Source organism: Lonchura striata, chromosome 4, assembly GCF_050655825.1.
Source record: "Lonchura striata isolate lonStrDom1 chromosome 4, ASM5065582v1, whole genome shotgun sequence".
NCBI lineage: Eukaryota > Metazoa > Chordata > Aves > Passeriformes > Estrildidae > Lonchura > Lonchura striata.
In genome coordinates, this window is record NC_140706.1 from 28,774,137 (window position 1) to 28,790,274 (window position 16,138).

The 16,138-nt window shown below is 39.9% G+C and overlaps 1 protein-coding gene across 1 annotated transcript; it reads right to left on the reverse strand.

The window, feature by feature from the left end:
• Window positions 1–12,422: 12,422 nt before the first annotated feature.
• Window positions 12,423–14,156, reverse strand: LOC144246226 (uncharacterized). The gene has a single exon (XM_077782962.2). It carries the CDS (start codon window positions 14,154–14,156, stop codon window positions 12,756–12,758), a length of 1,401 nt encoding a protein of 466 aa, XP_077639088.2. The 3' UTR covers window positions 12,423–12,755.
• Between the last annotated feature and the right edge of the window lie 1,982 nt (window positions 14,157–16,138).

Consider the following 16,138-nt stretch of genomic DNA (forward strand, 5'->3'; position numbering starts at 1 on the left):
ATCCTTGAACAACCCTGAATATAGCACAAAATTATATATTTAACTGCCTCATTCTCTTTCCCCTTAGCTAAACTGTCAAATGATGCCTCATGTCCTTTACTCTCCAGTTTTGGATTTTGCACAACCCATAGGAAAAGAATGGATGGGAATGGGGCTTTTTTCTGGAGTTTGCAAGCAGGATCAGTACAATGAAAACAGATATTCAGTCAGATGCTGAGTTAAGAAGAAAGGTTATCAATGTGGTCAAAGATTACAAAGTAAAACCAACAAATGAGCAAAGCAGCACTCAGAGATTTGCTTGCTAATGGAGGTGGGTCTGGCAGTTTTACCACAAGTGAAGAAGAAGCTGTCAGCTACTGACCAAAGAGATGTTCCACCAGCTGTAGAGATCACAGGCAGTCTGCTCACTGGCAAGCCCCGGAGCGCTTTAAAAATGAATGTGGTTAATTCTTACATTTCAATCTGCCAGTAGATGTTATGACAAATGTCAGTTGATCTACCAATGGCTTCTCTTTGAAGAAGTTTGAAAATAATCTAAACTGTGTGCATACTTTTTTTACTGTTTCTTGCTATTATTTTATTTTTTATCAAAAAGAGCACATGCTATTCAATCTTTGATGAATGTAAGTACCACAGGCATCAGCATGTCAAGTGCAGGAATGCAAAAATTCCAGAAAACAACCAGTTTTGGGCCTCTATTTCAGTAAAGAGTTAAACACTGCTAAAGAAGACAGAAACAAGTTTTAATGTTTTTAGTGTCTCCATACTGCTTTTATAACGTACATCCAGTTGCTTCATATTTTAACACTTTCTCATATCTCTATTTACATTCTGAACTCTTCATTATTTAACCCATTCTTTTTTCTTTTAATAAGTTTTCTTTATTTTTCCATGCATTTTCTAGATCTTTTCCTCAAGATTTTATATCAAACTGCAATTTCTGGAATACTTGATTTGCTTTCCAAATCTTTTATTTTGTTTTTCAGTTCTTCCTTCATGACTTCACTCTTTGTGCCTATTCAGTCTATCAGACCCTCTTAGGTATTTTTAGACAGCTGGTATCAAGGCACCTTATTATTATTAAAGATATCAGAAATTGCTGTAAAATAAAAAGAATCACTTATCAGGAGGAGTCATGCTGCAGAGATACAACAAACCCTGCCAAAGGACTGGTCATTCCAGCTTCAGTGCATTACAAACCTGCAGGACAAACAGCCTCAGAATTAAAAGAATCAGGCATAATTCCATTTTTTATGTAACATGTTTTTGGTACCAATGATGGCAACAGGCACCTTTGGTTTCACACAGGCACAGATAAATACAGACAGAGCAGATACTGGGAAAAGTATATGGAGAATCCATTGAGGAATACCCTCAGTGCTGGTAGCTCTGTGAGCAGCTGCAGTGCCAGCTCTGGGTTCAGCTCTGGTGGTGAGAGCCCCAGACAAGAGGCTGTGACCTGGAACCAAGCTTTGCACAGCAAAGGGCACAGGGACTGTGGTGCCAGCCAGGGCATTGGGCACTCAGAGACACGGCAGGAGCTGAGGACTCAGCTGGAAGACCCCAGATTTCCCTGCACTTTGACTGTGAGGGTGTAAAAGCCCAGGGGTTCCTTTGCTTGGGGTCCCTCCTTGGAGGCACCAGCTCCAGCTGTTATTCTGTTGTTGTACCATTATTCAATTATTGAAAGGATCCAGAGGTCTAAGATTATGCTATGGAAGGCTTGGGGCCAGGCTGGTGAGGAAAGCTGGTGGGACTGTGTGAGTGTGTGAGTGTGGGGTGTGTAACGAGTCAACTGGGGCACCCATAGGATCACTGGAGCTGTTGGAAATTATAGCTTTCCTAAATATTTTTTCTAATTATTGTATTTAAGTAACTTTTTAACTGATTGTTGGTCATAGGCAGTGTCCACTTTGCCATCAGGCTGGGTTTCTTTTCGCAGACTATTATCACTAGGTTTGAGTTTTGCTGGACTAGACCTGATAAGCTGCAATAAACAAAGCCTGAGGGAGTTGAAGAGAGAATATCTTCCCATCTGAGAAAGGACAATAAGAACACTGAAGAATGTGGACCAAATCAGCATGAAGTGCAAGAAATCAATAACCAATAGGGGATAAAATACAAATTAATGAAGAGAATTATATAACTTAGAACCAATGGATACTAATTTCTTTGTTTGGTAAAAATGTATAAATAAGTAAAAGATCTTAAAAGGTGTATGTATAGCTGTAATGATTCACTACATGCCCTATTCAGAATAAAGTAATTCCTGTCTCATTAACACTTCAAATATGGTGCTGGAGGGTTTAATTTCCTCCCAGTGATTTTGGTGACAGAGCCTCCCACTGTAAAGGCGCCTCAGTCCCAGCTCAGGTGGCATGAGGGACTGACAGAGTCACTCCTCAAGGGACAGACAAGAAAGTTTCCTTAACAATCTGTTTTGTGAAATAGAATTATGAAGTTAGTGAGTGAAGAATGAGACACAGCCTCTTCTCACCTGTGCTATGTCTGGGTTTAGGAGGAATCCTTTGCCACATCCTGCTCTTAACAGTAACATAATTTCCAGTATGGATAAAGATGAGTACAGCCTGAGAATTCAAACGTAGGTATGCACAATACTGTCATAGCTCCAGAAAAGTAATAGTATAATGTAGTACTACATGGGGAAACTCTCACTCCCTTATTATTGTTATTATCAACAGCTTTCTATATGAAGTGGTAAAATGTATTTATAATTTGTCTTCAAAGAAATAGACTGCCTCACACAAAATCAATGATCCTTCCTTTCCTTTTGCTACCAAAACTCGAGCTGCAAAACTCCTTAATAATCCTCCTGGTTTCATAGATCTCAGGGAGAATATTTTTTCTTTCAGATTTTTACTACTTTAAATTGTTTCACAATGATAATACTACTCATTCTCCTGTTCCTTTAGTCTCTCAGATGAACTAAGAGATCTCAGAAGCTTTTGTGGTGGTTCTGGACATATTTATTTTCTAAATTTGAGGCAACAACTGCTTCTCATCTCCAGTTTTCCATCTTGTAGAAGGGAAGAAGGTCAAGGAAAAAGGCATCATGAGTTTGAGGTGATATTGGTGAGTATTTTTTACCTGATAAAATAGAACTAAACAGCCTGCCAGTGTTGTTCAGAAGGAAACAAAGAGAGAATCTGGCAGCCCTTATGGCCAGGAAAGCCCTGAAGTTGCTCCCTATATGTTTTTGCATGCTAAATTTACCATTCGAGTGTAAAATCAGACCCAAAATTTCTCAGTTACTCAGTGAGCATGAGTTCTAAAGGCCCTGTAGAACTTCAGAAAACCATTGATTCATCCAGTGAAAAATCATAAGGAGGATAATATCGAACAAGAATAAGTTCCCAACACTATGTCAAATGATATTTTGGCCACACACTCACACACACAACAAAATGGTTCAAACAGTTTATGGCAAATGTCACTGAGAGTTTCTTTAAGGTTTCAGAAGTGTCTGAAATCTCAGTACCACATACCCTATTATAGTCTCAGACTAAAACAGAGAAAAAAAGTTCTTCCTGATCTTATTTGATTTTCCAGCTTTGAATAAAGTTATTATTTAGCTGGAAGCTGAACCAAATAATTTATTCTTCCGTAAATATAGAAGAAGAAGCACAAGTGAAAAGATAGATTACTACTCCAATTAAATAATTCCGATAATTAAGCTAATGACTCCTACTTCACTCTCATTTGCATTTTGAGCAAATTCTTACTGCTTGTTCTATTTTATTGAAAAGATAACTAAATTTATCTAAATTCATACTATTTAGATTTTACATGCCTCCCATTTTTATTTTTAAAATCTGTTTAATTTCACCTGCTTATATATTCATTAGCTCTTTCTTGGCCCCATTCTACATATTCATATTTTTTGCTGGTTTTTGACTGGGAATTTGGTTTCTATTTTGTTTTGAGGCTAAACTTCCATATTGCAGTTTCCTAATTTGTTTTACTGTGGCATATAGCTGGAGTTAATATTGAAAATTTTCAGCTAAATTTGCCCTTTTAAATAAAAAAGAGGACCATGGACCATTGTCAGGTCTTTTGTGCAAGGGGTCTTGAATGGCTGAATTAATGGTATATTGAACATTTTCCTGTCTTTCCATAGGCTCCTAAAGGAGAATTACCATCTTTTGAATCTAGGGTGGATATTTTCAGTCCAGAGGGCCTCATATGAATGTGACAACTGTGTTGAAGCACGACAGAGTGAAGTTTACCTACTCCATAGATTTTGTGGCATACAGTGGGAGGTTATGTGGGACACTTGAAGCTGCAGAGTCTTCTGGGATAGCACAGAAGATCCTGTAACAGGAAGGTGTTGCCCTGATTCTTAAGGTTTTCTAAAGCCTCCTGAGTTTACATTCTTGTAGAGAACTTTCTCACACAACTTTCTGTAAACAATCTATTATTTACCATTCCTCCATAGAGGTGGAGAAATTTGATGTACTAGTGGTTTGTCCAATGTCATTGGAGAGGTGGCACATTCACCCTCCAATCCACTGTCACTTTTGGAAAAGTATAAATGCTGGAGTCAGAAAAGAAACTTCTTCTTTTTCACCTTTGCAATAGCAGTGGCTTGTGTCATGCTTTCACGTGTCCTATAGTGACAGGAAAGAAACCTTCTTCTGTATTCACCATAATTTATTTTGGTAATTGCTGTCTTGAAGTCAGGAAGAATATTGACATCAAAAAAGAGAGACTAGCCAATGATCCCATGGTTTGCCTTTTTCTCTGACCTTGTTTTACTCAGCAATATTAAATGTAACTATCTTGAACAAGAACATGTTCTGAAATAGTGCTCTTGTACAGTGATGTACAGTCACAGCAGGAAAGATTGTCAGTGACTTCCTGATTTCTAGCCTTCTTGCATAGATATATTTGGATAGGCTCTGACTGACATGTTCCTAGTATAGACATAATTTGCTTGAGCTAGCACCCTTGGACCAGCTGATGCTGCGAGTCTTGTGGTTCTCACTGTCAGCCCTTGGAATTCTCCTGTCCCAAATGGACATACATTTGCCCCATTCAGCAGTCAGAATATCTGCTTTCTTTCTGGTTTTGGCAAATACTTTGTAGATTTGGGATGGGCTGTTAACATTAATGATTAATGTTGCACCGAAGCTAAAAGTATTGCTCCTTGTCATGTCTTGCACTGGGCATGCAGTATTTCAAGTGTCTAATACACAAACCAAGAATTTCCTGTTTGGGAGCCTGCTTCAACTACTTAAAATGTGCACAAAGTTAATACAAGCCTTTTCCTTTTCAAATGTGGGACTTAAGCATTCCATGCCGTGTCTAATATCTCATTGAAATTCGGATCTACTATTGCTTGTACTCTAGAGTTTGTTCATTTAAATCTCTGACTCACTGTGATTTCACAGTCTGAAACAATTCACATATTGGTGCTGTTTTTAAGCTGATACAGAAATTGGTCTATCACCTGGCAATTCTGTACTTGACTAAGGATAAAGGTAAATGCAGCAAACAATCCATATGCACTCTTGTTTTTGTAGACAAGATCACACTAAACATGTCTACAATATGCCTGAACTATCAACAGGTCACCCTCATCTAACAAGTTAAACAAACTACCCTTTCCTGCTTCTTCCATGGCCTACCTCTTGCAAAAATCAAAACACTCTAAGTTTTTGGTTTTTGATCCTTTCCAGTTTGTTTTAAAGGACATAAATTTTGGAGGTCTAATCTAGAACCGTTCCCATCCAAAATGTTTGCTCACTTTTTTCTGATCTCAATGATGTAATGAACTGCACAAACATGTTCGGCTTAGATTTTGTGTCAGGTAAATCAATCAGTGCACAGGAAGATGTAAAATAAACTGAATGGAAACATGAATGATGAAGTCAAGGGAAATACTGGTTTTAGGGATGTAGAAGGGGAAAAGTGCTCAATCTACACAAAAGCCTTGGAGGGCTACATATAATTAAATGTTTATGAAATGCAACGTGCATCTCATGTAGGAAAAGGATAAAAACAACCATACCATACTGGAAAATCTTTATATGTCAGATGAGAAAGCACTCTTTTTTCTTCCACATGTGCATATTACATGGCAATAACCTCTAGAAAATGTCTGCAAGCACCTTTTATAACCACTACTGAAAAGGAGAGGAAGATGTACCTCCTAGTGGCAACCAGGAAAGTGTTAAGGAAAGCTTCCTGTTTGACCATCCACAAGCCACTCTGGCAGTCACACTTGCACCACCGAAGCTGGGACTGAGGCACCTTCTCAGCAGATGGCGCCAGTGCCCCTATGGGTGCCCCACTTATCTGCTTGCACACCCCACACTCACACAGTCACACCAGGTTTCCTTACCAGCCTGGCCCCAAGCCTTCCATAGCAGAGTCTCAGACCTCAGGATCCTTTCAGTACCTGAACCATGGTACAACAGAATAACAGCTGGAGCTGGTGCCTCCAAGGAGGGACCCCAAGCAAAGGAACCCCTGGGATTTTACACCCTCACAGTCAAAGTGCAGGGAAGTCTGGGGTCTTCCAGCTGAGTCCTCAGCTCCTGCCGTGTCTCTGAGTGCCCAATGCCCTGGCTGGCACCACAGTCCCTGTGCCCTTTGCTGTGCAAAGCTTGGTTCCAGGTCACAGCCTCTTGTCTGGGGCTCTCACCACTCGGAGCTCAGTCTGGAGCTGGCACTGTAGCTGCTCACAGAGCTACCAGCACTGAGTGTATTCCTCAAAAAAAGTTCTCTCATATGATACAAACCCAGATTCATTATTTAGTAATCTCTATTAGATATAAACAACATGATTTGTGAGATTATTATAAAAGACTGTGGTTGCAATGAAACATTTTCCCCCCATCCACTGAGAAAGGCTGGTTAGTGAATATGAAATTTCCCTTTGTGCTGTTTCAATTACATTCCATTTTGATTTCTCATTTCTTGGCAAAATTTCAAATTAGGTGCATCTTAGCTTGCTCTTCATCTAACTGGTGATAATTAAATATGTTTTAAAACTGGATTTCTCCCCTGAAGATTTTGTTTTCTGACTGGTAAGTTTTTGGTTTTTTTTTAACAACTACTTGGATCAATCACAACCTTATTTATATCTTCACTTTTCTCCCAAACAGCGACTAAGTAAATACACCAGGCTTTTGGTGGGCATGACTGAAATACCAAGATGTTAAAAACTGTTGTAAAGCAAGACAGGTTGGCTGAAGCAGGAGGGAGAAGAATAAGGCCTAACCTCAAAATCATGTGTCTCTTGAGGAACAGGAACAAAAAATAAAAGTTCTATCATCTCAGGTTCCTTCCTAACATCTCCTGAAATCAGATTCAGGTCCTTTCTAACATCTCAGGTTCAAGAAATATGTGTCTTGTACAGCCTTCTAAAACCACATTTGCTCTACATATCTTACATCATGGCCTTAAGGAAGAAACACAGGCTTCCAAATGTGCTGAGTATGTTTGTGACAATTTTTATCACTATAATGGAAATCAAGTTTGGGACTGTCAGAAGGATTAAGTTTCCTGTTGGATCCAGATACTTTTTAGCTGAGCTTCTATGGTTGAAGGTTTTTGTAAAGACAGTGGATGACTGCAGACTTGAATGCAATCTTAATGTTTGAAGTCTTTCAAGATGTGTGCCAGGTGTTTGGCTAGTAAATTCTTTCTATCCTTTTACTCTTTTATGCATAGCCCACAGCAGAAATTGAAGTTTCTTATTTTGAATGTTCATTTTCATCCATTTATATAATTCTGGAATCGCTGGAATGTTAAAAGCTGGATATTAAAGCAAGCCAGATATAAGCCTACGTTGTAAGTGTTTTGTCATGATTATATATATTTCTGCTTAACCTTTTAATACATTTATCTCATATCGTTGTTAATGGAGCTCCATTAAATTTTGTATTTATGTTTTTTCCTAAATTCTAAGCTTTCTTTTTGCTCATTTATGACACCAACAGGCCCAGTTGCTTAAATTTGCATTTAGGGATAAAGGACTATAGATACATGAATCATCCCACAGAGAAGGACTCTGGCTATTTTCTCCCATGGACAGATGCATGTAGGTGCTTATTGCCTTGATTAAATACTTTACCCGCTAATGTCACAGGAACTGTAACTTTAGAACTTGATGTGCTGAATTCTTCAATAGTGATAATATGTATTCAGATTCACTACTACAAAATAATTCATAAACTTAAGTCAAGATTTCATGCTCTAAGTTTAATTTAGAATAGGTTTAAATGGAATAGCTACATTTCCATTTCCTTTTTGATGTACTTAATGCATCAATTTCAAGCAAAAATGTTACGTACATTTCATTAACGCCTCTGAATATATGCTTATTTTTAAGAGAGCTGAGAACTCAGAAATTGATGGAAAATGAGTATAGAACAACCTTTAAAAAGCTCAGAAAACTGAATTAAGCTGTCTATTGTCTCTGGAAGTCCTCGCAGGTGTGAAAGGGGTCATATTTTGAGGTTTTGAAGATTGTGTCTCTCCTGGAATACACCATGAGTATAGGTAAATCTTTATTAAACGTAACAAGCAATTAAGAGAAACAACAGCCAACAGTAAATCTGAAAAGTATGAAAAAAGGAGTTTCTATTATTGAGCATTCTCATTAATTTAATAGGAAAACATATAATTAATAAATAATTTGTTTTAGATTCTTGGCAATTATTCATTATCACAAAACTATTGTCCTGGCTGTAACATTTTCTTCCCAAGACAATACCTTGGAGTAGTTGCTATAGCATTATCTTCCATCCCTGCATTCCCCAAAAGTTTTAATAATTTGGAAGAGCAACTAAAACCTTATGGAGCCATACAGGAATTACACTGCATACCAACAACAGTCTCCCCATTTCAAGTTATTCAGTGCAATTTTAATGTATTGTTGTGGGTTATCTACTGTTCCAGTAAAACAGTGTGAACCCACTGTTCATAAATAAACTTTCATTATTTGCTACAATAGTGTCTAATTGCCATCTCTGAGACTAGAATGCTATAATGCCTCTAATTAAATAAGGAATAGCTTCTGCTCTTGGAATGTTATAATTTAAATAGAATAGATGGGAAAACAGCAGAAGAAAATATTGTTAAGTACTTATTAAAGATTAGCAGCTGAGGCACAGACTTGGGAGAAGTGTGAATAATTTCTGAGGAAGTACTGAAGAAAAAAACCCAAAAACCCAAAACCTTCTTTTTTGTCCAAAATTTAAAAGTATTTATTTTATATTTAGAAGTATGCTTTGTTCAACACACACAAAAAAATATTTTTGACAAAACCGTGTAAAGAAAGCACTAAATTTACAAGATATCTCTTCATCTCTAAGGAATATGTCTTGCTCCATTCTAAGGAAGAGGTCTTTCTCTTTTCTACACTTCATCTTACAGAAATCTCCTAGAGTAAATTTTCTTTTATCTTCACTCCATCTTGCCAATCAAATTCCTAATCACAGTAGCCTGTGGAGTAGTACTCCCTCCCTGTAGTAAGGGGAAATGAAGTGAGATAATTTGCATTTTTTCATGCCAACTTAAATTCTACTTTACAAAAATGTCTAAGACATAAAACTCTGCTGTTTCTGGTCATTATTGCAGTCATTATTGCTCTTTCTCAATGCATAGGTAAGTATTCCATGTAGGATGGAATGTCTTTGGCAGAGAGCAGTGAAAACAATCCACATCAAGATGTTATGCAAAAGCTTTAAAGGACGAAAAAGAAAAGTCCAAAGACCTCCAGGAAGAGGGGAGAATGGAAAGAAATTGTATAAATTTCCAGGAAATTTATTGTATTAAATAAATGGTGGAATTTGTGTTCTAATGGATTAGAGAATTTAGACTTTACTTTTTCTTATTGCCATGAAAAGATCTTCAGGGTTGCTAGCACAAGCTATTTTGAGGTTTCCATAAGTCTTAAACCATTCAGCTTCCTCCAAACGAAACTTTTGGTTGAAAGGTTTCAAACTTTTTTATGAGAAGTAAGGTAATTTGCTCAAGTAATACATGAAATTTCTATTTCATTAATATAATTATGAACAGGTATGAAGAACAGGGACTGAATATAAGTATGAATAGGTATGAAGCATGGGTTTCTGTGTCCTAGTCCATATCTGTTGCCCACTGATTACTGAATTAAAGTAAAAAAATGTGGCAGATAACTTAAAAAAAAAAAGTTAAATGTGTCATATAACAAAAAAAAACATTTGCAATTTCATGAAGCTTCACCTAATTCAGATTTCTCACAGATGTCAGCTTTCATTTTAATTATCTAGTTTTCTGTTCCATTTGGATTTTTCATGTCATATCAAAGAGATCATGTTTGACTCCAGAATCAAAATGCTGCATGACTAAGGAGTAAGAATTGTTTTTATCTTTCAAGTCTTGAATGGCATGAAATTTTGTTTCCAAGGAAACTGCAGATTTTACTTTGGTAGAGGCCACGTGACAAAGAAGGTGTAAAAGCCATCTTGTAAATTGTCTCTACAGATATAAAAGCCATGTATAAAATTCTCAGGTTTAACTTGCCCCTCCTTCCTGCCATGAAAAACAAGTGAAGCTCATTTGCTCTTTTCAAATATATGAACTGACCAATGCAGTAGTTCTCTGGTATGAAAATGTAACAAAATTAGAATTCAAGTATTATTGCTATCCACAAAAGATAAAACTAAAAACAGAAAATATTTATAGGAATCACAGTAAGGCCCATTTTCCTCCATTGTAATAATGACAAGGTAAGATATCTCCACCCTTGTGAGAAGGATTACAGTCTTGCCTTTACAGAAAGATTTTTACATGCTAGAAAGAGCTATCACCAGTAAGAACCCATGTAAATCCACTAAAGTTTAGTGTTATACTAATTTATATTTGTTGAAAACTTAGTATCTAGACTGTGGTCTTCAGTATTTTTCAAAATAGACCAACTTTATAGCATATCACTAAATGTCACTAAAGCCAAATTCCTAAATGTCAAGTAACATGAAGTTCATGTTTTCTGTCATCTCTTACCAATAGTAGACCTTTTCTCTTAGAATATTTTTTTGCTTTCATACAAAAACTCTCATCATTACTTATGCCAGCTGCTGGAACTCCTGTTGATTATTCCCCAGCTGATTACTAAAACCAATGAATTTAGCATGATGGTACAGCAGTCATTACAAAATGAGAGTCAGAACTTTCACTTGCAGTACAGCATGGTGAGATTATGCAGTACACTATTCTCTTAATGCTATTTTTCCTTAATCTCTATTGTGTCTTTCAATTTACTAATATCTCAGATTTGGTGAACCCAACTCCTGAAAGGAAATCCTCCCTATCTCAAAGGAGCATCAATGAAGATTTACACCATTGCTGGAATCAGCTGTAGAATCCCAATCAGGTAAGCCTGTTTGTATTCCTCTAAATTTGAAATTACCTGCATATCTTTTTTTTCCCACAGAAAAACTGAAACTATTTCACAAATCATATTATTTCTGAAGAGTCAGCCACTGGATATGAACTTCACATTCTCATAGTGATTGTTCTTATACCATCAGCCCATTATGCCCTCTTCATTCTGTTAACTGCTTGTCACAGTTGCATGTAAGCTTTATTTCTAGTATTGATGTTAACTATTAATTTGATTAACTCAGAACAGGGAATGACAGTCCATAATGGGATTTAACCTTGTGAACAAGCAATAACTAATGAGTGAAGGTCTTCAGAAACTCATGTCCTTATAGATAAAATCTGCCCTCTAAGCTGCTGACATTCTAGTGATAGGTACTGAACCCACTTATCATTCAAGGCAAGAACCTTTATCATTAGTGGCACTGGGAATAAACATCCATCATGTAGGTTTTATTGTCTACAAGGGCTGCTTTTATGTGCTTAGTTTTAGAGCTCTCTTTAAAACAATTTGCCTTGCATTGCAAAGAGGGAAAAAGCATTACTTTTCCTATTAGATGACAAGAGCCTGAAATCTGGCATCTAGACCATACCACTCATAGGTTTCACTGATAAACTTCTGAAAGCAATGAGTACCTGAGATTGAGAGTAGAAGTGCAAAGTTCAAAGCAAAGAACCTTTTGAGTTGTTGGCTTGATTATGTTTGGAATACATGTAGTTCCCTGAATACCTTAGGGAAATATATAAATCTTGGACCTCTGCCCTTCTCACTGGAATACACTCAGATAATAAAACCCATTTTCTATTATATAGAGTCTTTTTTTTTTTTTCCATTATATATCTTAAATGTTTCTTTGTGATAAAGATGAAAGTGCACCTTTATTCCTAAGCAGTCTTAAATGATCCATATTTAAATCACTATTTGAGGGCTTCTGGGTCTCTGACCACTCTGCTTGTCAGAGAGCCGAGTCCTCGAAAGCCGGATAGCGTAATAAAATCTTCCTCTATGAAGGCGGGACGGCTCACAGGCGGCTTTATTTCCAAGAGGGTTTATTGAGGAACAGCAATTCAGGGAGCGAAGGGAAAACAACCACTCCGGGAGGGAGCTCGCTCTGAGAGCGCCGAACAGGGGGCGGAATCGGGATTATAACTGGGACAAGAGAGGGAGGGTCCAGGCATGAAGCGTTCAGTGAAGGAAGGCTTCGGGGGCAGAGTCAGGGTCGAGTGGCAGGGTTATAACCAATGAGGGTAAGGGGAAGGAGCGGCTTCAGGGAAGGAACCAATGGAGGTATAAAGAACAAAGAATTTTCTAGAACCAAGGGATGACAGACATACTGATTGATAACAGGGGAGGCGGGGAACTACACACCTGTCACCTCCCAGGGTAATTCGGGGGGACAGTTTCCCAAGTCCCCTCCCACATCTCCCCCGTTCTTGTTAATTAAATAAATATTTGCCAAAGTCTTGGTAAGCGTCTTTTTGAAGATGGTTAAGGCAACTGAAATGAGAAGGATAATTATGAAAATCCAAAAGAGTCCTTTTAGAATGGAGGCTGCCCACCCGGGAATGCCCCACTGCATCAATAGTTTGTGGACGGGGTCCACAGCCGAAGTTTCCGTTTTGATGTCCTGTACTTCGGTCCGGATCCGCTGGATGTTGGCTTGGATGGAAGTGCTCCGTGATATTAAATTGAAGCAACACAATCCTTCGAAGTCCTCGCAGCTGTGGCCATGGGCGAGCAGCAGGAAATCAATAGCCGCTCTGTTTTGTAATGTGGCTTGCCTGGTGGTTTGCTGGTCTGCCAGAAGATCGGAGAGGGCGGCAGACGAGGCGTTGGCATGCTTACTTATCCAACACTCCAGGTGAGAAAGCTCACCGAGGGCCTTAGCTGCTGCATACCATGGTAAAAAGATGGATACAGCGACCCTCTTTGTTTTTCCCCAATCGTAAATTTCGGAGTCACAATTTTCGTCGAATTGAGCATATGATCTTTTGGTGCGTGCCAATTGTCTTTCTTTTTTCCAATCTAGAATTTGAGTTCTGTTTGGAGTGAGGGTAGCAAGCTTGCCAAGGCTGCATGGGCCTCCCTGGAGCCGAGATGGAATTCCCGACCATACTCTGTCCCCACAGATAAGAAACATCCCCCTGGGCAATGTCTTGGGATGAGTGGATGAAACCGAAATCACCTGGCTAGTATAATTGCACCAGGTTTGGCTGTTATATTTTTTACTGATAGGTGTTACATCTTTCCGGTATGTGTTTTTGGCCAAGTCAATTCCGTGCCAATTTTGACTTGGCCTCCTATAATAGAATTTGACACAATATCTAGCTGTGGAGGACCCCAGTAAGTCCAATTCTTGGGGTTCCTCTTTGCTGTTGGGCAAAATTTTGGTCCACTCATCCCAAGTATCGACCGGGTTAGGCCTCCTACCCGTGGTTCGGAGCAGGTCGGAATTGGATACCGGCCAATCATCAGCTACCAAGGGGACCCCTACCAGGCAAGTGGACAGGGGATTGTCCACGTTGCCCATGGCCAGACATAGGTTATCCTGCTGCAAGGACTTTGCCAGCGTGATCCAGACGTTTTCTTTCGGCTGTGGTACCACCCAGCCATCTGCTACATGCAGCCACAGGAGGATGGAAAGCGTGGCTGCAACCAGCTGGGCGCAGTGGGACATCTTCTGTTGTTCCTTTTGGGTGAATGATGTTCTGGCAGCCATCCTAGTACTAAAATTAAACAAAACAATATTACCAACATACATTTGGTTCCCTCCCCTCCCCCAGCTCCCCCTTTTGGGTTAAAATAAAAATAAATTTCAGGACGGAGGGGTAAAGGGATGACGGGTTAGGTATGAGGGTAGAGGGAACGGCACAGGAGGGGATGGGGTCGCGGAAGTTGTTAAGTCCTGCAGAGGTAGGTATGTCCTTGTGATGAGGACCCGGGAGACGATGTTGGATGGTCTTCCGGTCCTCTTCTTTTTTCTCCGTCGCCACGCCACTGCATTATCTGGTGGTGATTGTGATGGGGTCGCTGGGTTGCTCCTCGCTGGGGGGTCCGTGGTAGTGCTCTCCAGGTACGGTTTGACGTATTTTCCAGGAATCCATTTGGGACCCTGGGCTGTGGAAACACAAGCGTACCCTCTCCCCCACGTTATCAGAGGGTACGGCCCTGAGATGATTTTTGATTCTGGGTCTCTGATGAGGACTGGCGGACGCTCTTTCAAAACTGCCCTGGTGTTATTGCAAAAGTGTCTGAGTGCAGGGGGATTCGGCTCCCGGTCAGAACAATTTAAGAAATTAAGAACATAAAGTGCCTTGCATAATCTTTCAACTGGTGTCATGGCCAGAGCCGAATCGTGTTGTTGTTCTAGCAGCCTTTTTAACTCTTTGTGGGAGCGTTCCACTATTGCCTGTCCTGTGGGGTTATGGGGAATGCCGGTGGAATGGGCAATTCCCCATTGTTGTAGAAATTGTGCGAATCTTGTCGAGGTGAATCCAGGCCCATTGTCCGTTTTGATGGCTTTTGGGACTCCTAATGTGGCAAATGCCATGAATAGATGTTTGATGATATCTTTTGTTTTCTCACCAGTGTGGAGTGACGCGAACACGGCCCCAGAAAATGTGTCTATGGACACATGCAGGTATTTCAGGCGGCCAAAAGGATTATAGTGAGTGATGTCTGTTTGCCACAGCTCCAATGCTGCCAACCCTCGGGGGTTTATCCCCGTTGGCAGCGGTGGAAGGGCGAAGGACTGACAGTTTGGGCATGTGGCTAGTATGGCTTTGGCTTGTTCTTTTGATATTTTAAATTGTCGGGCAAGGGCAGGTGCATTTTGATGGAAAAACGCATGGCTGAGCCTTGCCTGTGCAAAGATGTCTGGTAAGGTTAATGAAAGTGCAGGTGCAGAGTAATGAGATGTCATTGCAAGGAGGTCGGCCATCCGGTTCCCCTCTGCAATAGCTCCTGGCAGGTCTGTGTGAGCCCGGACGTGCATAATATAATAGAGTTGCTCTCGGTGGGAGATCAGCCAGATTAATTCCGTGAGCAAATCGAATAACTGTTTGTTTTGAACTTCTTTGAGCAGGGCGTGTTCTGCCCGTTCTGCTACCCCGGCAACATAAGCCGAATCTGTTACCAGATTGAAAGGTTGCTGAAATTTTTTGAATGCTCTCACGACCGCAGCAAGTTCTGCGATCTGGGGGGAACCCTCAACCAGTTGGATGTCAGACTCCCACTTCTGACTCTCCGGGTCCTTCCAAGTGATCACCGATTTGTGGGATTTTCCCGACCCATCGGTGAACACCGTGAGAGCACCTTTAATAGGTGTTTTATTTTTGAATGACTTTTGGGCCAAATATAACGTGTCTTTGAATATTTTATGTTTAGGGTAATGAATGGAAATCTGTCCAGGGTAACTGTCTAAAGCAATTTGCAAACTTTCGTTTGTCTGAAGCAGGGATTCCAATTGTTCTAAATTAAGAGGTAGGTAAATGCACGCCGGGTCACACCCTGCGAGGGTCCGGAGGCGTTGTCTGGCCTTTATTATTATCCTAGCCATTAACTCTGCAGGAGTTGAAATAGTTTTCGCTGGCTGGTGCGGGAGAAACAGCCACTCAATGATAAGGAGTGGGTCCTTCCGCCCAGCGTCCCATTGAAAAAGCAGACCATGGAAGTTTGGGCACTTACCCAGTATGGCAAGGGTGACGGGAAGGAGCCGATCCACACGGTGGGCCTGACGGGATC